This window comes from Typopeltis vanoorti, chromosome 4, assembly GCF_054136105.1.
Source record: "Typopeltis vanoorti isolate ZY-2024b chromosome 4, IOZ_Tvanoo_1.0, whole genome shotgun sequence".
NCBI classification, from domain to species: Eukaryota; Metazoa; Arthropoda; class Arachnida; order Uropygi; family Thelyphonidae; genus Typopeltis; species Typopeltis vanoorti.
Window position 1 is genome coordinate 108,589,827 of NC_143552.1, and position 27,325 is coordinate 108,617,151.

Consider the following 27,325-nt stretch of genomic DNA (forward strand, 5'->3'; position numbering starts at 1 on the left):
TATTATTATTATTATTATTACTCCAAGACCTCATGAAGTCAAAGACTCATCTGGGAGGTCCTTTTTTTACACACACACAGAGCTCATCATACCATGTCTTAAACACACTCAAACTCCTTGCAGACACCACACTCTCAGACAAGACATTCTAATCATTCACAACTCTGCACGAAAAAAACCTGCCTCTCACTCCCCTACTCACACCCTCTTTATACAGTTTCCAGGAATGACCTCTGGTTCTCCCCCCCCCCCCCATCTCCCACTATTTTATGTAGAACTTCTCCAGCATTAATCCTATAACAACCCTTTACCAACTTGTAGGTCTCTATCATATCTCCCCTCTTCCTCCTGTCCACCAGACTCTGCAAATTACATCTTCTCAATCTTTCGTCATACTCGACATTCCAGAGGTTAGAAACTACCTTAGTCAGTAAGCCTTTGGACCCTTTCCAACATCTCTTCATCCTTCTGAAAACCAGGTCACCAAATCTGGGCACAATAGTCCATGTGTGGCCTAATCAAAGCCTTATACAATGGAACAAGAATCTCCCTACTTTTACACGTCAGTGTCCTCCGCATCATTCCCAGAAACCTTTGTGTATTCTTCACAATTTTGGCTATGTGTCCCCTAAATTTCAAATCCTTATCCACTATCACCCCCAGATCTCTTAATATAATAATAATAATAATAATAATAATAATAATAATAATAATAATAATAAAAAGAAGGCAAAAAAAGGCAAATTGGTTTCAGTGCATAAACCTATTAGTAACTCAGGTATTATGTATGGTAAAGGTATTGAAGAAACTTTTCAAAAGCAAAAGAGTGGATAAGGATATGATACTCTATGGGGAGGAAAAAACATGGATTTTTGAATGATAAGATGTCTTAGTAATTACTTGTTTTTTTATTACAAAGTAACAATTCAGTTGGATAAGTAGAATGGCTTTGCAATGTTGCTGTTCTGATATCTTGCAAAAGCATTTGATAGAATACTAGGTGGAACTCTATTTCACAAATAGGGATGGTTATGAAGTTTGATGATATGGATACAAGGATTGCTGATAACAAAAAGTAGCATCCAAGAGAAGGTACATTACTAGCAGTTTGCCTCAGAGTTCAGTACTTGGACTGCTGCTATTTAATTGTAAATTAGTGATACAGGAAATTCAAAATTAGCAAAACAAGTGTTCTCTGCCAGGTTGGCAGCAAAACGACCCAGAGGAAGACCAAGATATAGGTGGATTGATACGGTACAAAATGCTTTAGACAATAGAAATATAAGATCTGATAATGTTGGAGTCTTGACAAGTAACAGACTGATTTGGAGGAAAATTGTAGATAGGAAATTAATAATGATGTAATTTTTTTCATGTAGTACTATCATATCCTGTACACCCCTTGAGGGTACATGGCAGGAATTTGATGATGATGATGATATTCAAATTTTTGCTGATGCAAAATTAATAGGGTAATAGTGAATAAAGTGATGCAAAGAGGTTTAAGAATGATTTAAATAAACCAATAGCATGAGCAAAGGATAATGGATACCATTTTAATGTGGAAAAGTGTAAAGTGACGTACTTTGGGATTTAAAAACAAGCTGTGTTTAAAAACATCCAGTTCTTGAAAGAACTGGATGCTAGGAGATTGCTGATAACTAATATTTAAGGAATTGACAGCGTATACTAGAAATATAAATTAAATAAACTTTAATATATACTTTCCGATATTTCGGCAAACGTCACGTTGCCATCTTCTTGGGAACTTAATACAAAGACACGTGCACACAAGTACTACATAACAGCAAATGAGAACTGAAGCTAGGAAGCTAACGTTTTCCTAAAGTCCTGGTGGTGCCCCCTGGCGGGCTATATTGGTGGTTCTTGGCCTTTGGGCTGAAGTTCTTCTGATAATTGTTTCCCAAATTTGGGGCAGTCTCATGCATCCAAATTTGTTGAGGTTTGGCATGTTCCTAAGGGCTGAGGCTGATTCCATGAATAGTCTTTCATACTTGAACTTGCTGCAGTGTATGACTGTGGCTTTCTTCCATCTTATTCTGTGGCGAGTATCCATAGCGTGGTCTGCAAGCCCAGAGTGGCTGTACTGGTGAAATCGGATGTAATCCTTGTGTTCTGAGATTCTGATATTTGCTGTCCTGCCTGTTTGGCCAAAGTAAGACAATTTACAGCTGCAAGGGACCTGGTACACACCAGGTAGGTCTAGGGGAAGTGGTTGGTCTTTAGTGGAGCAGATAAGGGATGCCAATTTTCTATGTGGTCTATAACAAGTGGTTAAGTCGTGTTTTCTTAAGATTTTGTTGATTTTTTCCGAGGTGACTCGGATGTAGGGAATGGTGATGGATTTAGAGTAATCTTTTTTGTGAAGGGGAGGGGATGGTGGATTGTGGATAACTTGGTTAAGTATTCTCTGGATTTTTTGGGGGGGGTAGCCATTGGCTGAGAAAGTGTCATGGATGTGATTTAGTTCAGTGGTTAGGGCTTGATCATTTGAACAGATTATTTTTGCTCTGTTGAATAGTGTCTTAATAACTCCATATTGTTGTGAGGGGGGTGATGGGATTGTTGGTGAATGTATCTGCCTGTATGGGTGGGTTTTCTATAAACTGAGAAAACCAAGGTTCCATCAGGTTTTTCTTTTTTTTTTTTTATATATTTCTATTTTTTTTATATTATATTTTTATTTTATATTTAATTTATATTTCTAGTATACGCTGTCAATTCCTTAAATATTAGTTATCATGTTTAACCAGCGTATAAGCCTCTCAACAAGAATAGGAGATTGCTGGTTTTAGTATAAGGTTTGGTAGTGTTGGTGGATAGAGAGTTGAAGTTCAGAGAGCATATTGCTAAAGTTGAAGAAGATAAAGCTCATAGGAGGCATACTGCAGTGGTCTGAAACATTATGTTCCAGACAACTATTGTACAGCAAATTTGATCCTATAGTGAATTAGGATCTATAATAATGCCTTTTTTATATTTTTTTTTGCTTATAGATGTATGTAATGGTGTAATAATGTTTTTAAGGCATATAACATAAATAAACGATTTCTTTACGTTAGATATGCAAACGAAAATTTTAAATGATTTTTGCAAATGAAAAAATTATTCCAAATAGCTCGGCTTAAGGAAACGTGTCAACCAGTTTAGTCATCAGTCTACACCATTAAAAGTTTTTCCATTTGTCAATAAAATTGTCACATTTATGGAATTGTAGCATTAACTAGTGCAACACTTTTTTCTTTATCTTTGTTTTAAACAATTATAACAACAGTGGTGCAGGATAAGTTATGCTGCTGCCTCTCTTAGTGCCATGTTACTAAAACTGACGTATGAGCAAATGCAGCATTATATAAATGGGCATTGGTCATAATTGAAAAGCATTGTATGAGTGGATCATTGTAAAGTAAAACATTGTAAGGTAGGTATTACTGTACTTAGTTATTGAAGAATACACTAACAATCATTAATAAGGACATCATCAAGCTCTCTTTATAAGGATTTTGATATAGCTGATGAGTTAGTTATAGATAGGATCCAGAGGCAAGTAATCAAGATGGTGTGTGATTTTCAGAATGTTCTCTACAAGGGCAGATTAAGGATGTGTAGATTGCAGAATTGGTTGACATGTGGAAAAGAGGGATGTGATAGAAATGTATAAGTTACTAAAAGGGTTTTATACAAGTGATGCAGAGGAAATTTTTAATACTTGACTAGAGGAGTTAGAACAAGAGCTCATCTGTGGAAATTAACTAAGAGTGTGATTAGTAAGGACATCAAGACTTGATTTTTCACTTGAAGAATGGTAAATGAATGGAATGTTGTCAGAGTCTGTAGTGAGTGCTCTGCTGGTGAATGCATTCATGGAGAGGTGTGATGTTATTGTGTAAATAGACTTAGTTAGTGTGGGCTTCCTGTGATATGTCTCTGGGCTCCATGGAGATGCCTGTGTAACAGTAAAAATAATATTGTCTATTCTATTCCAAAAAATTCAACTTAGAACTTACATTATTGCAGACAGTAATACAAGTTTTAAAGTTTAGAGCCACGAGATGGCAGCAAGAATCTTTCTCTCTCTCTCTCTTGAAATGCTTTGATTTATTGATAAATTGGGGTCACTATTAGTGAAGACTTAAAGGATGGTGACTGGCTGCCTAGTTGTCTTCAAAAGGTTTACTTAGGGCTAAAACAGCTCTTCTTAATCCCTATGGGGAATAAAAGCCATTAGAAGATTAATTTTTTTTAGTTTTCTAAAAATAATATTTGATATTTTATATCAAATATTATGCAGGCCTGGCTGGCTGAGTGGTTAGCATAACCGCTCCAGTCAATGGGCTGCGGGTTTGAATCCCGCCGTGGGCATGGATGTTTGTGATTGTCTGTGGAAATACTAGTGTTGGTGGTCAGCAGTAGATGGCATTGGTGTAGTTGGTGAATTGTGAGTGGTGGAGACGGAGAGTTGTAGAGTAAGTGTCCTCCCTCGATGAGTCTTTGGACTCCCTGGAGGTGACAAATAATAATAATAATATTAAATTGATATAATTATATTGATATAAGATGATGAAATAATTGTTTTTTTATCAATTTTTTTCAATAAGTTTATAATAATATTTTTGACTTAAAGTAACTCAGATTAATATAAATCTGAATTACAGTTAATCTTGGAATTTGTATTATAATGAGTATTTTGTTTTCAGAATTGCTGATAAAATTAAACATGAAGCTTTGTCCTAGAGAATTAGAAAGTCTTTTGATTCATCATGTTGGATTTTTGTCCCAGAAGAGATTGGCAAGAGGTTTAAAACTTAATCATCCAGAAGCAGTTGCTCTAATTGCATCTCAGGTAGGATATATATACGATCATATGTACTTCTATACCAAGAAAGTATATGTACTTTCTTGGTATAGAAGATACCAAGAAATTATATATACTTGGTTTAATCCATTATTTGTTTGCCAAGTGTAAGCAAACAAGGTTTGCACCTGAAGTATCTTTCAGGACTGGAGCAACTCGTGGCAAAAGGTGGTATAACTTCTCATCACTTGCCTCAGTATCCCATATCCCATAATGCAAAGCACATCTCCTTGCAGACATGTATAATGCTATGCATTAAGGGAAGGGTCACTACCCAGACCGGTTTCGACCTTTATTGAGGTCTCATCAGTGGGAGCCAGACCAGAGGTGGTGATACTAAGGGTGGAAGTAAAGAAGAAGTCATATTTCCATATACCAGTTACCAAAAGGTGTCACACCTTATTATTAAAATACTCTGGATTAGAGACAGATAGCTGTTGAAAGTTTTTATCTTTCAGGACTGGGGAACTCATGGCAAAGGTGGTTCTGGCTCCCATTGATGAGACCTTAATAAAGGTCGAAACCGGTCTGGATAGTGACCCTTACCTTAATACATAGCATTATACATGTCCATAAGGAAATTTTCTTTGCATTATTGGATATGGGATACTGAGGCAAGTGATGAGAAGTTATACCACCTTTGCCACAAGTTTCCCCAGTCCTGAAAGATATGTCAGGCACAAACTTTGTTTGCTTACACTTGGATAATGGATTAAACCAAGTATATATAATTTCTTGCTATCTTTAATGTATCATATAACCAAGTGAAAAACTTTCAACAATTATCTATCTCTAATCCAGAGTATTTTAATAATAAGGTGTGACACCTTTTGGCAAATGGTATATGGAAATATGACTACTCCATTACTTCCATCTTAGTATTACCACTTCTGGGTCTGGCTCCCACTGACAAGACTCCCTAAGGGTCAAAACTGATTGGAAGCTTGTGTGATGGATGACAATGCTGTAGCCAATGAAGTTCTAACTGAGGCTCAGCTGTTGCTGTTACCCAGGTAGAGAGGTAATGGATAGCAATGCTGTAGCCCAAGAAGTTAATTGAAGCACGGCTGTTGCTGTTGCCCCTCAGATGAAATATGAGCAGTTCTGCTTGGTCATGTGGTGAGCCTGCAACTGGGTAGAGCTAAACGCTGACAATTCTTCTCAGTGACAGGGTGAGCCTGATACTGAGGGGAATAATGCTGAGTTTTGATCCTTTTTGGTTGCTCATTGTTGGAGGATCTCATGAGTTTTTGGAGAGGTAACCCCGCACTTAATACTGAGAAACCGGTATGGGTAGTGACCCTTCCCTTAATGCATAGCATTATACATGTCAGTAAGGAGATGTGCTTTGCATTATGGGATATGGGATACTAAGGCAAGTGATGAGAAGTTATATCACCTTTGCCACAAGTTGCCCCAGTCCTGAAAGATACTTCAGTGGCAAACTTTGTTTGCTTATACTTGGATAATGGATTAAAGCAAGTATATATAATTTCTTGCTATCTTTAATTTATAATATAACCAAGTGAAAAACTTTCAACAACTATGTGCTTCTATATTATACCTACATGCATGCTGAGTGGCATGTTTATTAAGCATATATGCATCACCTATTATATCTGCTGTTTCATCAGAGACAGTGTCATGTGCCCATTCTGGCTGTATATTTCTTATTTTATGTGAATCCCACACAGCAAAGGTGGAAATAGCATGTTATTATTGTAGGTGGGCTAAGGATTAGATAATCCAGAAACTCTGCTAAAGAGACCAAAGACAGTACTTTTTCAAACTACTAGAGGTCTAAAGTTAGCAGATGGTGTGTGCACTATTGGTAATGAAAATAATCTGCTAATGAAGAAGTGGGTAAGCAGATTATTTACAGGCCAGAACAAATTTTTTTTTATTAATTTTTATGGCTATTTTACCTATTTTTCTTTAGGAGTACTCCTTTTATGATGTAATTGGCTTTTTACTCAATTTTTAGGGCATTATTGATATTTTAAAGACATAGATACATGAAGAATATAAGGAAGAAATAATTTTGAACATACCTTTGTAGGATGTTCTCGGTTGTCTTGTTTTGGAGCAGCATCAGGCATATAGCAATAAACGTTTATATGCCGCTGCTGAAGTATGACAGAAAGGAAAGGGGGGGGAGAATGTGGAGGTGGAAAGATGTGGGAGAATTGCAGATGAAACAAAGGTATGTGAATTTAAGACCTGAATTTCAAGGGTAGGCTGTGAATTCTTTGGAAGGTGAAAGATAGAATATTTTTATTTTTAGGGGAAAGGAGAAGAATAAATATGATGAATTAAGATTTTTCTTTTTCTGTACACTAAGGAGTATACAGGAAGATGCGGATTCCCTGCATTGGCAGATTAGTACAAGTACAGTTCAAGCGATTGTTACATTGGACTTCAACTATGGAGGCATAGGTTAGAGGGAGAAAAAGGCATATGCCATGAAGAAAATGAATTTATGCAGTTACCAAGGGATAATTACCTGAAAGAGCATGTGATGAATGGGGACCAGGTGCTTGAGAGTGCCTTATCTGGTAACAGCATCAGAAGATGTATTCATAACCAAGGTAGCCACTCTTTCTTCTGGCAGGAAAAGTGACAATGCAGTCTTGTTCTGTTGTGGTTGCTAAACATGTGGAATTCTCAGTCAAAAAAGGGTACATGTGGAACTATAATTATTATTATTACCCCAAGACCTCATGGAGTCAAAGACTAGTCGGGGAGGTCCTTTTATCACACACACACACACACACACACACACAGCTCATCATACCGTGCCTTGAACACATTCAAACTCCTTGCAGACACCACACTCTCAGACAAGGCATTCCAATCATTTACAAATCTGCACGAAAAAAACCTGCCTCTCACTCCCCCTCCCTCTTTATACGGTTTCCAGGGATGACCTCTGGTTCTCCCCCGATCTCCCACTATTTTCTGTAGAGCTTCTCCAGCATTCATCCTATAACAACCCCTTACCAACTTGTAGGTCTCTATCATATCTCCCACTCTTCTTCCTGTCCACCAGACTCTGCAAATTACATCTTCTCAATCTTTCCTCATACTCGACATTCCAGAGGTCAGAAACTACCTTAGTCAATCGCCTTTGCACCCATTCCAACATCTTTTCATCCTTCTGAAAACCAGGTGACCAAATCTGGGCACAGTAGTCCATGTGTGGCCTACTCAAAGCCTTATACAAGGGAACAAGAATCTCCCTACCTCTACACGTTAGTGTCCTCCGCATCATTCCCAAAAGCCTTTGTGTTGTCTTCACAATTTTGGCTATGTGTCCCCTAAATTTCAGATCCTTATCCACTATCACCCCCAGATCTCTTATTTCTTCCACCTCCAACAATATACCCTCACCAAGCATAAATTCTGCATCCTATCTTTGTTTTCCAAATTTTAAAACCTTACATTTTGCAACATTGAACTCGCATCCCCACTTCTGTGCCCAATCACTCAATTTATTCAAGTCTTCTCGTAAGGCCACAACATCTTCACTAGTCTTTATGATTCATCCCAACTTTGCATCATCTGCAAACAACTGAATATTTCCATCCAAATCTTCGCCAATATCATTAATATACAAGTTAAATAGTAATGGCCCTAAAAGAGACCCCTGAGGCACTCCACTCGTGACTTTCCTGTTCCTGGATATCGCACCCCCATACACAACTGGTTGATACCTATCAGATAGCCAGTCTCCAATCTAATGCACTAATCTAATATCCAACCCCATCTGCTCTAGTTTGACTATCAATTTATCATGAGGTACTCTATCAAAAGCCTTTGCAAAATCTAAGTATGTTACTGTGTATCCTTCTCCTCTGTTCAAGAAAGCATTCCCTTTATTGTAATAAGTAAGTAGATTACTAAAACATGACCTCCCTTTAGCAAATCCATGCTGTCCATCAAAGATAATACCATTATTGTTACCCAATTCTTGATCCTAGTTCTCAGAAGCTTCTCCAACAACTTAACCACAACACCTGACTCACGCAGATAGGCCTGTAGTTTGATGCTTGAGTTCGATCACCTCCTGTATGAAGGGCACAATCATGCCCTCCTTTCACTCCTTAGGGACTTGACTGAGTGCAAGACTCGTATTAAAAAAATATGTCAAGGCAGGTGTCAACTCCCTGGCACATTCTTTCAGAATACGTGATGATATATTATCAAGTCCCACAGCCTTATTTACATCTAGTTTACTCAACTCCCTATACACCTCTTGCTCACTTACAGTCAGTCTCTCCTCCCCATCATCTACTGCTCTCAATCACTCCATGAAATCACATTCACAAGATTGAAAGACCTTTATGAATTGCTGATTAAGTATCTCCACCACACATTCTTCAACAGCTGTCTTTATACTATTTTCTCTTATCATTGTCATCCTTCCATAATCATTCTTTCTTTTGCTGGCTACATATCGAAAGAACTCCTTAGGATTCTTTTTGGCTTCATTAGCCAACTGCTGTTCATACCTCTCTTTAGGCTACCCTCACCAACCAAGTCACCCTCCTTGCTTGGTCTTTGTAGACCTCATGGAATTGGTTATTTCCACTTCTCTTATGCTGCCTTCACAATGTCCTCTTTCTCTGTATCGCATGCTCAATCTCTTTATTCATCCATCTCACACCTACCTTATTTAACCTTCTCACCCTTGGAATACACTTAGACATTGCATCTACTAGATAGTTTTTGAAAATCCCACAAGCTGCATTGATCTCTTTTCCAGCTAACTCCTCATTCCATGCTACACCTGCAAGCTGTCTCTGAGCTCTTCATAATCACCCCCCCCCTGTGCAACTACATACACCCTTTTCTGTGAGAAAAGGGTATATGTAGTTCCACATATACCCTTTTCTCACAGAGGTCCTCACACTGCTAGCAACCACCCAGGTAAATCACCTCATGGTCACTCTCACCAAATGGTGGATGATTTGACACCTCATTTATAATTACATCCTCTGATGAGATGACCTAATCCAAGACCCTCAATCCTCGCATGCCCTCTGTTACATACTGTCTGATTTAGTTATCCCTCAGAAACTCAAGAAACTCATTTTCTTGACTTCCAGTTGCTATCTCATCATTCTAGTCTATATTGCCATAATTAAAATCACCCATAATGATCACCCTTTTCTTACCTTGACTAATTTGATTATACATTTCATTATCACCACCATCCACATTACCTGGTCTATAACAACATCCAACCAAGTATTTCATTCCATTCACCTCTATCTCACACCATACTGCCTCAAAACCACTTGCACTATTTCCCTCTTGCATCTCTACTTTGTATGGACATAACTCTTTCTCTATCATCAATAGCACTCCCCTTCCCTTTTTACCCCTTCTATCTTCACGAAACACATGATACCCTTCCATCTCTATTCCTGTCAGGATGTCGTCCTCTTTCAACCATATCTCACTTATTCCTACAATCTTTGGGTGAACAGATGCAATTAATGCAACCATTTCATCTACCTTGTTTCTTATACTTCTAGCATTTGTATACAAACACAACAGCTCATTTCTGGATCTATAGCTAGTTCCACTGATACCACTCACTTGATGTGATCTCTCCATGCTCGACTGGGGCCATTTCCCTTTCTGCTTATTCATTTTAAAACCCTTTTCAATTCCAACTGTTTCCTCTTGATCCCAGGTCATCCCATTTCTTTCCTGTCTACACATGCTCTCACCTTCTCTCGGAGCATCCACCTTTCTCACGCTGTGTACCCCTGTCCACCCTCAGCCTCCCTGTTTCCCTGCTCCTCTTGCACACCCATTCTCTCATTTTCTATACTCATACCACTCACTTCCTCATTCATAACCACCTCTTCAAAATCTCCTGTCTTAATCTCATGCTCTTTCACATCACTCCCCTCTCGATCTGATTCATTCTCTCTATTCACTTCTCTACATTCCAGCAGCAGTCTCTCCAAGCGACTCACACCATAACCACTCAAATGCAGTCCATTGTTCCCATACAGGTCACTTCTTCCTTTAAACTCATTCCACACATTAACAAACTGTAGTCCCACTCCTCACACATTTCAGCCAGCATATCATTCATAATCCTTGCTCTCCACCTCATCGCACCACAGTCATACCTAGGCAACATGCTCACCACCCTTCCTGTCACACTATTCTTTTATTCTCCTAAGCAGCCTCCTGATATCCATTCTGACTTGCTCTTTGTCCTCGGTCAAATCATTCGTGCTGATTAAAACAATGAACTCCTTTGTTCGCTCCCTCCTCATATCCAATGCCTCAATCACTCTACTCATTTTACCGCCTGGAAAACATACCTTGTGCATCCTATCGTCCAGCACACATTGAATAATGGAGTTGCCATATAACGCCACTCGCTCATCTTTGTTAACTCTTCCGTGCCATCATGATTAGGTTTAATAGTTTTTACCCGAATTTCCTTAATTTCATTCCTTATCCAATCCATTTTAACTTCCGAATCTCGCGTCACATTCTCTCTATCATTCATTCTTTCTAATTTTCTAACTCTCGACACCCTCTCTCACTTTCACTCACATTCATCCTTCTGTGCTTCCGTACTTTCGGTCCAACATGCGTCCAACTTTTGCTGTCATTCATTCTTTCGATTTTTTCCACTTTCGATTCCTGCATCACGCCATTTCCAGTTTCATTCATTCTCTCAATTTCGTTTCCTTCCGCCACTCTCGCCTCACTTACATCCTTTTTAACATCCTTTGCAGTTTTTAAATCACTCGTTTTCTTTTTTACTGATTTTTTAACATTCTTTAGCCTCTCTTTCGAATGTGCACTCATTTTCCCCTTGACATTCTCCCTATTAACACTTTCTGTCATCAATTTTATATTTGTATTCATCAATTCCTCGTTCAGGTCACACTTCGCACAAACCCTCCTTCCATCCGCCTTAAACATCCACAAATCATTTATGTAATCGAAAGCATACATATAACACACCCTCAGACTTAACGAAACAACTGAAGTCTAAATTAAATTCATGGAATGACAAAGCTGCCACCATGTTATTTCCTCTGCTGGTTGCTACTCTAAGGTCTAATAATAAGAATTCGTAATTAAGTTTAGGCAAATGAAAATCCCACACACTAATAATACTGCTAGCACACAACTTTTACAGCAGCTCTTACTCAAACAAATACTCATATATACTTAATTATTCCAAGAATACTTATCTCAATCTGGAGCTCTTCTTACACATGTTTTTTCATTGCTAGGCTCAAAGTTTCTCATAATTACCAGTTATAAAGCTTGTAATTATGAGAAACTTAGGAGGCAGCTCAGAGCAGTGCCATGTTATAAGAAATGCAAAGGAAGAACGTTAATAGTACTTAAGGAATAATCAGAGATTGTTTGAAAGAAGCAGTATCAGACTGCCTACCCAGTCAGGAGGATAAACCAAGTGGGAGTTAAATGGATGAGTGGCAATATAAATAGGAGCTGCAAAATAAATTAAATTAAATTAAATTAAATTAAATTAAAAAGAGAAAGAGAGAGAAATATTGTGGAGTGAATATAAAGAAAAGATGATCAGCGATACAAAGCACAGACAAGAAGGGTGAAAAGTATGGTAAGGAAGACTAACTCAGATTATGACAGTAAATGATGACAGACGCAGATGAAATAGTTTCATTAAAGTGATGTCATCACTTTGCTAGGGTGTGTGTGTGTGTGTGTGTGTGTGTGTGTGTGTGTGTGTGTGGTCTCAGGACTGTACAAGGATAGTTATGAGAATCGGCTGAGGGAATGTGGACTGCAGAGTTTGGCAGATAGAAGAAGGAGAGGTGATATGATTGAGACTTTTAAACTGTTGAGAGGTGGTTACAGAGTTGACACTGGGGAGTTCTTTCACTTGGTTGAACAGCGGGAAGAAGCGATGACAAGAGGCCATCCCTGGAAGTTACGAAAGGAAACTGTAAGCAAGAGGGTGAGGAGTGGTTTCTTTGCATGGAGGGTGGCCGTGGAATGCATTGCCTGATAGAGTGGTAAGGGCGAGAACGGTCAATGAGTTTAAGGAGTGGTATGATAGACTTTGTGTTTCTTAGGGGGAACCTCCCCTCGATGAGTCTTGACAGACTTTATGTTCTTAGGAAGGACCTCCCACGATGAGTCTTTTGACTCCATGGAGGCCTGAATAATAATAATAATAATAAAATAATATATATATATATATCATTCAGGTGGAAATATTGCAGATGTTGATGTGAGAGTTAAGGTAGATGAACTGGAGGCGTTCAGCATATATTGAAAAATATCAGTGTGAATACAGCAATGGGATTCGATGCATGTCGAATATGCAAGTGAACCACCACTGCCTCTAAGCTATCAGGTCTGGCAATGTTCCAAAGTAGTGGAAAGAGGGCAAAATAGTTCAAATACATAAAGGAAGCTCCAAGACAGAAGTAGTAAATTGCAGACTGCTTAGTATCTCATCAGTGGTGGTGGTTAAGGTATTGAAAAGTTGGTTACAGGTGGAATTCAGGAATGGGTGGTTAGGAATGTGATACTCCATGGTGATCAGCATGGCTGTAAAAAGTAGGTTCTGCCTTATTAATTTACTCACCTTTTATAATAGAGCAACAGATGAATTAGATCAGGAAAATGGCTATACAATGACACAGCTGGACTTTGCAAGGGATTTTGACAGAATGCCACATGGAAAACTATTCCATAAATTGGAGCAAATGGGAATGGATATAAATGAAGCTGGTAGCATGGATAGGAGTAGCAGACAGACAGACATAAATAAATAAGTGTGTGTGGGGGGGCATGCATGTGCGCGCGTGCGCATTTTCCTCCCAATAGTAACCCTACCAGAAGGTAATTTATTCCTACATGCTCCATTGCATACAATGCTTATATTACATGTAGCTTACAAGTACTGATTAACATTTATATTTTTGTATCAATCTTCATATTTGCATTTATATTTTTATATCAATATTCATATTTACATTTATATTTTTATATATCCATATATTAACACCATAAAATTCACACAATATCAGTAATTTATGTTAGATTACAAGCACTGGAAGTTGATCTTATTGGCAAATTTAATTAATTCTGAGTAATACTTTTCGATAAGTCTCTGTTTTGATACTGGCCACTTGTCTCTGGAAGTGATGACATGTTGTATTAGGGGCATCCGGATGGAGTCCAGTAGCTGACAGTTGTAGAGTATGTGGTCTACAAATGCATGGTGGCGATTCCAGGATATGGAATCTGTGTAAGTAGTGTCTTAGTTTTCCATGTCCCATTAGTAGCATGGTTAAACCTGGAGAAATGGTGTCTTTTCAGCCGGAGTCTGCTTCTGATGCTTGGCAAGAATTCTTTGTTGTTGATCCATGTTTTGATGTCTTCCATTCTTCTTCTTCCCACAATGTAGGCTTTTCTCTTCTGCAAATGTTTTTATTGCAGATTTTGAGTACTTTTGGTAATTTGTTTCTAGCCATTCATTTCTAGCTGCTTCTTTAGCCAGCTGATCCACTCTCTCGTTTCCTGCTACCCTAGTATGTGCGTTCACCCAGCAGAACTTGATTTCCCATCCCTCTAGAGTGAGATTCCAAACCAGATTTCTTGTCTATTCTATTAATGCTATATGGTTGTTTTGGTTTTTTATGCCGTCTATAGTGCTTTTACTATCATTGTAAATTCTTGCTGTCTTTTGATGAGAGGTGTTGAGTTCTAATTCCCGGAGATAAGTAAGTGACTGAACTATAGCAAGTTGTTTTGCTTGGTTGTTGGAACAGAGAGGATGCAGCCTAAAACAGCGTTCGTATATAATGGACTGTCTGTTGCATTCAATGAAAGAACAACCGACGTTCCCTTCGGTTTTGCTTCCTTCAGTGTATATTTGAAAATTGTTGCTTTTCGGAGCTTTCCTTCTCCTTAATAAATGTTCTCTTTGCTGGGTGAGGCCACCTACTGTAGTGAAGCGGGCATTCGTAGTAATTTGGACCAATGTTGTAACTTTCATTATATCTTTCGGAAGTGACGTCATATACAAGGGATAATTCTTATATTTTCGGGCAGATCAGTGTTAGAGCTGCAATAACACAAGCTGCCTCGAAAGATATTGTCCTGTATCCTTTCATTATACACATGGCTATAAGGCATTGAACTCTATTTAGTTTTTGTCAGTTTATCTTTGATTTTAATGTATGTTTCCAGGCAGGTGCAGCACAAAATATCAGTGGTAGTATAGCACCGGTGTGTATATATATATATTGTTTTCCATGCTTGTTGGCCTAATCCCCACTTAATCCTTGCCGACTTAGCTAGGAGGTTTACTACTTGTAAGCTTTTTTCAGCAACATATGAGATGTGCTTATTGAAGGTGAATTTTTCATCTATTATCACTCCTAGGTATTTTAACTCACTGGCCACCTCAAGAACTTCTCCGTTTAGGAAGACCGTTACGGGTTGTTTTGATTTTTTGCGTGAGATGTGGAGCACTTTAAACTTGGTGCTACTGAAGGTAACTTTTTTCTCTCGTACCCACTCTGCAATTTTAAAGATTTTTTCTTCTTTTGCCGTTACTTCTAACTGTAAGCCATCGCGTCCCCAAATCATTATCATCGCATCATCGGCGAAGGCTATGACTTTTGTTTCAGTAGTGAAAGGAAGTCTTAAAAGCAAGTTGTACTGCATGTTCCAGAAACCTGGCCTACAGTAGGAACTTGTGGGCAACCTCGTTTGAATTATTTCGCTATAGTTGTGGTTTTTAATGTCATGGTTGTTCTACTGTCTGTAAAATAATTTTTTATAAGGTAGAGTAAGTTTTTTGGGCATTTTAAATCTGATTAATTATGGCTAGCCACCATGCTGCATGAAGGCTCCTTGCACATCGAGTGAGATCAGTAGTACATCTTTTTATTTGCTGTAGACTGTCTTCTGTGAACTCTTTAACCTCCATAATTGCTTCTACTGTGCTGGACTGAGGTCTAAATGCATATTAATTGCTGCTTAATAGGTTTCTTGAGTAGACATAGTGCATTATTTGGTTTATTAGAAGTTTTTCTAGCACCTTACCAGCAACGTTTATGAGACTGATTGGCGTGCGTGCGCGCGCGTGTGTGTGTGTGTGTTTTTAATTTCTGGAAAAATTAAGAAAGAGATCAGAGTCGACATCTTTTAAGAAATGTCACATCTGTCTGTAAATTTGATTAGCTTCAAATAAGTAGCCAAATTTTGGAATTGATTTCTGTGTAGGATGTGATTTTCCCTACTGTAAATTTAAAGGCATAATGAACTGACAATACAGTACCCCCCCCCCTTATCTGTGGGTTCACTTTCTATGGTTTCAGTTAGACATGGTCAACACTGGTACAAAAATATTTAATGGAAAATTCCAGAAATAAATGATTCATAAGTTTTAAATTGTAGCCATTCTGAGCAGCATGATAAAATCTCGTGCTTTCCTGCAAATTATCCCTTTGTCCAATGTATCCACACTATACTGTACATGCTACCCACCTGTTAGTCACTTATTAGCCATCTCAGTTATCAGATTGACTGTCACAGTTTTGCATGGTTGTGTTCAGGTAACCCTTATTTTACTTAATAATGGCCTAAAAGCACAACAGCAACGATGCTGACAATTCGGATGTGCCAAAGAGAAGCCATAAAGTGCTTCCTTGTAAGTGAAAAGGTGAAAGTTCTTGACTTAAAAAAAAGCATGCTGAGGTTGCTAAGATGTCATTCACATATACTGTAATATACTGTAATAACTTTTATTACAGTATATTCTTATAATTGTTCTATTTTATTATTAGTTATTGTTGTTAATCTCTAACTGTTCTAATTTATAAATTAAACTTTATCTTAGGTATGCGTGTATAGGAAGAACATAGTGTATATATATATATAGGAAGTATTTTATCTTGGGTATAATAAATGTTAAAGATACCAAGCTATTTTAAACCTGGTTATACTCCATCTTTAACATATATATATATATATATATATATATATATATATATATATATATATATATATATATATATATATATATATATATATATATACATAGACACACACATAGGGTTTGATAATATCATAAGTTTCAGGTATCCACTGGGGGTCTTGGAACATATCCCCTATGGATAAGGGGAAACTACTGTATACATAAATTATGTAAGTAAAAATAAAGTATTTAATACAAAAACACTTATAGTTGTAACAAGTATTATTAAAATAAATAACACATACCACTAGAAACCATTACAGCAAACAAGAATGGACTTTTATTCAGTCTTCAATCTTCTGCATTTACATCTAATTTTTCATACATTTTTCACTATCTCTTATTAAAAACCAAATTAAAATCATCAGCAGTTAACATGTAATTTTTCAGTAGGGGATGAGTAAGGATAATTTTCAGTTGACATCATTACTTGAATGATGACAGAATTTCAGCACACTACTGATATTATAATCTTTGTCTTAAGGTATGGTATTGTGCACTTTCTTCCTATTTTATGTACAGCAGTGCATATTGTGAAATATAACCTTTTGTCTTAATGATATTGGTGAAGATTTGGATGGAGATATTTAGTTGTTTGCAGATGATGCAAAGTTGAGATGAACCATGAAGAGCAGAGAAGATGTTGTGGCCTTATAAGAAGACTTGAATAAATAGAGTGGTTGGGCACTCTATTTATTCAAGTCTTCTTATAAGAAGAAGACTTGAATAAATAGAGTGGTTGGGCACGGGAATGGGGATGTGAGTTCAATGTTGCAAAATGTAAGGTTTTAAAATTTGGAAAACAAAGATGGGATGCAGAATTTACTTGGTAAGGATATATTGTTGGAGGTGGAGGAAATAAGAGATCTGGGGGTGATAGTGGATAAGGATCTGAAATTTAGGGTACACATAGCCAAAATTGTGAAGACAACACAAAGCCTTTTGGGAATGAGGACACTGACTTGTAGAAGTAGGGAGATTCTTGTTCCATTGTATATGGCTTTGATTAGGCCACACATGGACTATTGTGCCCAGATTTGGTCACCTGGTTTTCAGAAGGATGAAGAGATGTTGGAAAGGGTCCAGAGGCGACTGACTGACTAAGGTAGTTTCTAACCTCTGGAATCTCTCTGCAATATGAAAGAGATTGGAGAGGTTCTACAGAGGCTCTCCAATGCTGGAGAGGTTCTACAGAAAATAGTTGGAGATCAGGGGAGAACCAGAGGTCATCCCTGGAAACTGTATAAAGAGGGTGTGAGTAGGGAAGCGAGAAACAGGTATTTTTCATGCAGAGTTGTAAATGATTGGAATGCTTTGCCTGAGAGTGTGGTGTTTGCAGAGAATTTGAGTGTGTTTAAAGCATGGTAAGATGAGTTGTGTGTTTGATAAAAGGACCTCCTAGATGAGTCTTTGACTCCATGAGGTCTTGGGTAATAAATAAAAAATACTAATAACCTAGTTCTACTGCCTTACTCACGTGTTCCTAAAACTAACTCTGCTTCTATTTCTTGTGGCTTCAAGAAATAGATCCCACATTGATTTCACATGGAACACCTGGGAAATTGACAACTGCAAGTGATATCCTCACAAAAAAGTAGGCCTTTTGTCTTATGGATATGAATATAAAATACATAGATAGACAGCAAAGTTGGGTAGAGCAATAGTGAATCCACATGATGTCAAAATTTTGCAGGATGATTTGGATAGATTGGAAGACTGGGCTAAGGAGAATGGATGCCAGTTTAATGTGGCAAAGTGTAAGGTTATGCATTTTGGTGAAAAGAATAGCAGCAGTATACCACATTGGTGGAACTGTACTCCAGGTGATAGATGTGGCCAGGGATTTGGGAGTGTTGGTGGACAGGGAGTTGAAGTTTAGGGACACATTGCAAAAGCGGCCAAATCAGTTCATCAGATCACTTGGTTACTGAAGAATACTTTGACAAGCAAGTTATTGTTCCTCTTTATCGAGCCTTGATAAGACCCCCATCATGACTACTGTTCCCAGATCTGGTCGCCAGGGTTTCTTCTTCTTCTTGATGGGGAGGAGGTAGATAGGATCCAGAGGCAAGTGACCAAGATGATCGCTGGTCTATGGAATGAACCTTTTGAGAACAGGTTGAAGATCTGTGGGTTGCAGAAATTGGCTGATAGGTGGAAGAGGGATGATATGATTGAGACATTCAAATTACTGAAGGGTTTTTACAAGATTAATTCAGAGGAAATTTTTCAGAACAGGTCTGGTGATGGGAGAACTAGGGGCCATCCATGGAAACTGGATGTGGGTGCCATGACTGTGAGTGAGTTCAAGGCAAAGTATGATAGATACTGTGTGGATGCTGAATAGTTGTTCTGGACATGATGTTTAGGGCCTCCCTCGAGGAGTCTAAGGACTCCTTGGAGTTGCCCATAATAATAATAATAATAATAATAATTTGCATTTCCTCTGATTCTTAAATGTTTCCGATATTGTTTAATGTTCAAATAAAATGTTTTTAAATATCAGTAACTGCAAGTTATTTTTCACAAGTAATGTAAAATAGGGATTTCTGTTTCTTTCAAGTAGCATATTATTACAGGGTGCAGCAGAAATACCTGACAGTTTAGTAATGACTCATAATGCCAGTACAGCTATATCAGCTAAGCGATGTAGCTGCACTGGCAGTATTTGTGCAGAGTGCTGTTTGGATTTTAGTTGAGACGAAACACTAGTCAGTGCTCCATCTCTGATTAAGAAATGCGATATTGTGAAATCTCTGCACAGATCAGCTCACTGACATGCTCTCATGCTTAATTTACATGAGAGAAGTGTTCACTGAATTTTGCATCATGATCCATTCAAAATTCAAATTGTTCAGAAAAACATAGGGAACAGAAAATGGTGACTTACAGTTTTCAAATAAAGTTTTGTTCTTGGTGGACTATTTGAACTCAAAACAACTTGCATGAACTCACCAGTTGTCGCTGCATAGCTCGAAAGTGATAGTATGGTGTATATCTAATGGTACTGCTGGTGTTTTTGTTCATTTTTAGGTGAGGATGGACATGCTGTAACTGTAATCTTTTTCATGAATCAATATCATCATGATAGAAATATTTTATGCGATGAACCACATTTCCATCATCATAATCACTTGTGGTTCAACATAGCCTAGTCAGCTAATAGATAATACATCCTCTCTCAATCAAAAGCCTATGGATTTAAATCCTGCTAGGGAAGGGGGGGGGGAGAGCATGGATGTTTGTGAATGTCTTGAGGCAGTACATGATTTTTATCACCTAGTGCAAGACCACATTCTGCTTATTAGAGGCTTGAAGTAGTTTGTAAAAGTTCATTGTTCTCTAGTGCAGGGTTTCCAAATTATGTATGTAGTCCACTCTTGCTAATAACATATTTATAGGCTTACAACCTGTTGTTGACAAGATTCACACAAAAAACAGAGCAATGCAATTGCATGAATGTGCATGACAGTTGTTTCCTTGCCAGCTCATTTCTCACTTTGAGGGAGATAACCTACATGCTTGTCTGTCCTTTCAGCACAGATTTCTTTCTTTGTGAAAATGGTAAAAGAAAGATATACATATAGAACATATTCTTTGACTATTGATGCATTAAACTGTGAATTGACTACTGTATCAAAGTACTCTCTATCAACATACAACATATACATGTATCTATCTCAACTACAGAACATTAGAAATAAAATGGAAGTCACCTTCATAGTATTATATTACAGCAATTCTTGAGATAAATTCTCTATGACGAATGAATATCTATTTTTATAAAGGTTTTAACTTGGCTTTATTTTAAAACACTATATTCCTTCTGTATCTTGCATAAAACAATAGGAACATTGTGTTCTTCATATATCAGAAAGAGTAATTATTTAACCATTGCAATTCCAGATCCAGGAAATGGCTAGAGATGGTATGTCAGTGAGCACACTGATGGCAAAAGGCAGAGACATTTTAGGTATGGTACTATATTTTACATCAACAATGCTTATTGTGTATAGTAATAAACATGTATAAACAGTACATTCATAAAAGTAAATACTACTATAGGAGAATGCCGGAATATAAATAAAACAACTCTAGCTTTATCAGCATTATTCAATATAAAAGTTAATTATTACTGCTTATGGTTTTCTAAATTTTTTCATGTAGCTCCTATTCTGGACAATTACCAAAAGTTATAAAACTTTTATGGCAATGGAGCTGCTCCTGTTTCTCAACCTAAAGCTAAAATTAAGTTCCAATCAATTAAAATTGTATTAAAAAGGCATACCTAGATGTGTATTTTTGAAGGAAGTCACATGGAATTTGGTGCTGACTTGACTGATAAAAATGTAAGAGGATGTAGAAAAAATATATTAGTGTAGAAACATACAGATGCAATAAAAATAAAAATAATGAAATAAAGGGACTGTGAATTTCTAAAGTTAAGAATTAAAAAAATAAGAAATAAAAAAATTAAACAAGATAAAGGAATAAAGCAACTTGCAATATATATATACAAAGTCAGCACTATGAGAGTGTGCTGACTGTGGGAATCCTGGTTCAACTTTGAACTGGCTCAACTTATCCTGAAAAAGGAATACTAGAAGAACTGATGCCAAAAAGAGTAAGATCATCAAGAAGTTAAAGATATAGAAGGTGGTGGATTTAAGATTATCTGTACAAGATAGAGACCAACAAAATGAAATATTATAGTTGGTTGCTGCTGTAGGCCAGAAGGTACAAGAGGATGTGGATGAAATGTACTGGCAATTAGCACAATGAGAATAGAGCAAATGATTATCATGGGGAATTCAACTACAGGATATGGAAGGTTATACCACATGGAATGTTACATAAATTGGAGCAAATGAGGATGGACATGAGACTGGTAATTTGGAAGGAGGAATAATCACAGGAAGGAATGAAAAAATGGATTTTATACATGTAATGAGGTAAACTTGGAGTTCCAGAGTGCTGGATCTGGTGATATCATCAGAGAACAATAATCAAGATAAAACACATTGTCTCCAAATGGGGAGAATGAATATGTGATCTTGTTGTAGGCGATTACCAGTCATTGAAATTTTAGTTAAGAAGAGATAATTGTTGAATTACAATGACAAGCTGAGGAATCAGTTTGGAACAATACCCTGTCCTAAGAATCTGGAGAGGAAAGATGTTAGCAGTGCATTTGAGTTGGTCAAAGGTGTTTGAAGAAACTCAGTATCGTGCTATATGACAGAGTCAGGAGGATAAATCAGGAAGGAGTTAGTGGAAGAGCAGCATCATTAAGCAAGAGGTGTAGAAAAAGAAAAACGTTGTCAAATGTATGTCAAGAGTTATGAGTGATCATTTTGCAAGGTCCAGCAGTGTCAGTGTATAACTATTACATTTATCTAACTGATGTGTCACTTTATTATAAAAAGTGAACACATTATTAAGTCAAGACACTTTTCACAGAACCATGCTCCCTGCTACAGAGTATTATATGGAAGTCTGCCCATTCCTGAATTCTTTTATCAAAAGAATTATGTTAACAGAATTGCTTTCTACTCTCTTGGACCTTCCCAAAGCTAATTTAAATTAAACAGTGATCACTTGCAAAATGATCACTCATAACTCTTGACATACCTTTGACAACATTTTTCTTTTTCTACACCTCTTGCTTAATGATGCTGCTCTTCCACTAACTCCTTCCTGATTTATCCTCCTGACTCTGTCGTATAGCACGATACTGAGTTTCTTCAAACACCTTTGACCAACTCAAATGCACTGCTAACATCTTTCCTCTCCAGATTCTTAGGACAGGGTATTGTTCCAAACTGACTCCTCAGCTTGTCATTGTAATTCAACAATTATCCCTTCTTAACTAAAATTTCAATGACTGGTAATCTCCTACAACAAGATCACATATTCATTCTCCCCATTTGGAGACAATGTGTTTTATCTTGATTATTGTTCTCTGATGATATCACCAGATCCAGCACTCTGGAACTCCAAGTTTACCCCATTACATGTGGTAAACAAAAGATGCATACACAGTGGTATACTTTTGTAAAGGCTTTTAATAGATTGCCATATGATAAATTGATAGTTAAATTGGAGTTGGATAATAGATAAGTGCATTGGATAGAAGAGACATCTGATAGATATCAGCAAGAGTAATATCCCAGAAGAGGAAGGCCACTTGTGTGCCTCAATGGTCTGTTTTAGAGCTGTTGCTGTTTAACTTGTATGTTAATGATAGTGGGGGGAGAGAGTTATTTGAAATATTCAGTTGTTTGCATATGATGCAAAGTTGGGAAGAACTATGAAAAGATAAGCCGATGTTATAGCTTTACAAAAGGACTTGAAAAGACTGCATGAATGGTCATGGCAGTGGGGCTGCCAGTTCAATGTTGCAAAGTGTAAGGTTTTAAAATTCATAAAACAGAGATGGTATGTAGAGTATGCAGTTGGTATGTATATATTGGAGGAGGTGAAGGGAAAAAAAGAGATCTGGGGTTAGAGGACACATTTCTAAAATTGTGAGGAGAGCACAATGAACTCCACCAATGATGCAGAGCACACTGACTTGTAGAAGAAATGAGATTATGGTTCCATTGTATAAGGTCTTGGTTAGGCTGCATGTGGACTACTGTGCACAGATTTAGTTACCTGATTTTCGAAAGAATAAAGAGATATTGGATAGAATTCAAAGGTGATTGATTAAGGTGGTTTCTGATCTCTGTAATGTTGAGTGTGAAGAAAGGTTGAGAAAATGCAAATTGCATAGTCTAGTCAATAGGAGGAGGAGGAGGATATAATAGAGACATACATTGGTAATGGGTTATTATCAGATTTTTCAAAACTTTCATACACTAAGACCAACTACTAAAATGGGATGTGCATCACCTGGTATAAATCCCTCAAATTTCTCTCTCTCTCTCTCTCTCTCTCTCTGTGTGTGTGTGTGTGTGTGTGTGTGTGTGTGTGTTCAAACACCTCATTTGGAGAGAAGATATATGTGTGTGACAAATGCTGCATTGCCTTATGTGTGTGCACTCCTTGTTTTAAAAACATAGCCCTACAGAGCTCAGTACTAGGACCTATATTGTTTAACCTTTATATCAATGACATTGCCAGTGGATTGCAAGGGGATATTCAGTTGTTTGCAGATGATGCGAAGCTGGGAAGGATTATAAGTAGTAGTGCAGATGTGGTAGCCCTGCAAGAGGATTTAAATAAGCTAGATAGATGGGCAAATGAATTGGGGATGTCAGTTTAATGCAGCAAAATGTAAGGTCTTGAGGTTTGGGAAACATCGATGGGATGCTGCATACTCTATAGGAGGAGTTATACTGGAGGAAGTAGGGGAAACAAAAGATCTGGGGGTTGATGATTGATAGAAACCTGAAATTTAGGGGACATATTGCAAAGGTGGCGAAGGTAACACAGAGGATTGCTGCAATTATGAGAAGGACACTGACCTACAGAGATAAAAGGGTTATCATTCCATTGTATAAGTCTCTGATCAGACCACACTTAGACCATTGTTCTCAGATTTGGTCCCCAGGATTTGAAGGGGATAAATTAACCATGGAAAGGGTACAAAGACGGATGACAAAGATGGTTTCAGGACTGTACAAGGACAGTTATGAGGATCGGCTGAGGGAATGTGGACTGCAGAGTTTGGTGGATAGAAGACAGAGAGCTGATATGATTGAGACTTTTAAACTGTTGAGAGGTGGTTACAGGGTTGACAATGGGGAGTTCTTTCGCTTGGTTGAACAGCGGGAAGGAGTGATGACAAGTGGCCATCCCTGGAAGTTACAAAAGGAAACTGTGAGCAAGAGGGTGAGGAGTGGTTTCTTTGCGTGGAGGGTGGCCGTGGAATGCATTGCCTGATAGAGTGGTGAGAGTGAGAACGGTCAATGAGTTTAAGGAGCAGTATGATAGACTTTGTGTTTCTTAAGGGGGACTTCCCCTCGATGAATCTTGACAGACTTTATGTTCTTAGGAAGGACCTGCTACGATGAGTCTTTTGACTCCATGGAGGCCTGAATAATAATAATAATAATGATGATATCGTAATGGATAAATTTTGAAAGGATGATTGAGGTTATGCAGAATGTTCAGTATTGTATAAAAATATTGAGCAAGGTTTTCAATAAAATTAAATTAAAAGTGTCACGGTTTTGGTTAACCTTCATTTGTAAACAAATAGTCTAAAGTTCTGCATGCTAGTTTTTAATTTAAATTATAAAAGAAAATTTGAGAAGGTTAATAAATTATATTAATAATTTTATAATGAAAAATCTTTTGCATAATATTGTTAACATTTTACATGAAGAATGAGGAAATTTGATTATTAAAATCAGGAATTAATGATAAAGTTAGCTGGCATTATTATGAAAAAAAATAGTTGACTTCTCTTTAAAAAAAGTAGATGAATTATATAAAAGGAAAGAGTTCCAAAATACTGTGTTATTTTGGATATCATCAGTGTTACCATAGTAATTTATATGGTATGATATGATGAATTCATTGCTTGGTAAAAGAGATAGACTTTTTTTTTTTACATGTGATATGTTGATAAGTTGATAGTGAAGTATATGTGAAATTTTGCTGCTGATTAGTCTTTTTGGTTATAAATTTTCTGCACATTATCAATAGATGAAATATATTTTTTGGGAAATTTCAGGAATGAAACAAGTAATGAAGGGAGTAGACAAATTGATTCCAGATGTTCAAGTCGAAGCTACTTTTGAAGATGGTTCAAAACTGGTAATTACTTTATAGTTCAAAAATACACTCTAATTTTAGTAGAGTGAATTAGTTTCCTGTGTTCATATTTCATCAAGAATGTTATATTATCATTATGTTATGTCTGTTTTACATCAGATCATCTTTCTGTATCCCCTTCAATTGTAACTTCTGACTTAAATATGAGCTGTAAGTAATAGGAAGCACTGATGACTTTAGTGTTACAATCTTTGAGAAGTATTGAGCTGGAAATGGGTGAGTGCCATCAAGAAAAATAAGTAGAAATAAAGCATAAGAATGGAAGAGAGAGCAGAAAAGAGAAGCAGAGAAAATGAGAAGTAGACCCTTTTCACCCTGGGTGGGTGAAAAGGGAGAGTGATGAGTGATTGGAATGCATTGCCTGAAAGTGTGGTGAACACAGAGACAGTGAACATATTTAAGGTGCAGTATAATAAACTGTGTGTATAACAGTAGACCTCCTACAATGAGTCTTTGACTCCATGGAGGTATTTTATAATAATAATAATAATAGACACCGTGTCCTTGATCAGACTACGCTTGACATACTCTGCTTAGACCTGGTTACCAGTATTTTATATATATATATATATATATACTGGTCACACCCACTCAAGAGGTGGAAGAACTTGTAGGTGGCAGGAGAGAGAGAGAGAGGTTGGGAAAGAAGGAATCTATTGATATTTATCTTGCAAAGCTGGAAATTGTAATTGTTGAGGAACATTTCATGAGGAAGCCTGTTCTGGAGAACAGAGATCAGCATCAATAATTTTTAGGAAAATTTTTGGTACACCACCCCAAACTGGGTGGGTGAAAAGTAGTATCTTCAGGAATAAGGATGTCTAGGTTTTTAGAGACAGAGGAAACTATTGATGTGATGCATTAAAGCAAGGAAAGGCTGGAGGTAAATTATTATTATTATTATTATTATTATTATTATTATTATTATTATTATTACCACGGGCTACTCCAGGAGTCCTTAGACTCATCGAGGGAGGCCCTAAACATCATGTTCACACAGCTGTTCAACATTCTCACAGTATCTATCATACCTTGCCTTGAACTCGCTCACTGTCATAGCACCCACAACAGACTCTGGCAGCTTATTCCACTCATTTACCACTCTAAAAGTAAAGAACCCAGCTCTAACACCCCTGCTAACCACGCTCTTGCCCAGCTTCCATGGGTGTCCCCTAGTTCTCCCACCACCAGTCCTGATCTCAAAAATATCATCAAAAATATTATTATCATTAACACCAGACCTCTCTAGAGTCTAAAGACTCATTGACTCATTGCAGGAAGCAAACTCTGTTGCACACAAAGCCCATCAAACCTTGCTTTAAACTCATTCAATGTATCTGCATTCACCATGATGTCAGGCAAAGCATCCACTCACCAACCACTCTGTGTCCCCTTGATTTATCCCCTTCCCTCATTCTATGAAAACTTTCTTACACATTAACCTAGTAACAACACTTTACCAACTTAAATGTCTAAATCGTATCCCCCTTTCTTCCTCCTATTCACAAGGCTTTGCAAACCGCATTCTCTCAATCTGTCCTCACATCCCAAAGACCAATTATCACCTTAATCAGTCTTCTCTGGACCCTTTCCAATATCCTCATCAATATGAAAAGTAAGGAACCAAATCTGTGCAC

The 27,325-nt window shown here is 37.4% G+C and overlaps 1 protein-coding gene across 1 annotated transcript in view; it reads left to right on the forward strand.

Annotated features, from left to right (window-relative positions):
• LOC150107598 (uncharacterized) overlaps nt 1-27,325 on the forward strand; it is a 419,637-nt gene that overhangs the window by 48,180 nt on the left and 344,132 nt on the right. The window contains exons 2-4 of the mRNA XM_090391960.1: nt 4,719-4,864; nt 20,811-20,877; nt 25,588-25,670. Coding sequence (XP_090248086.1) covers nt 4,739-4,864; nt 20,811-20,877; nt 25,588-25,670 — 276 coding nt within the window. The 5' untranslated portion in view covers nt 4,719-4,738. The remainder of the gene's footprint in view (nt 1-4,718; nt 4,865-20,810; nt 20,878-25,587; nt 25,671-27,325) is intronic.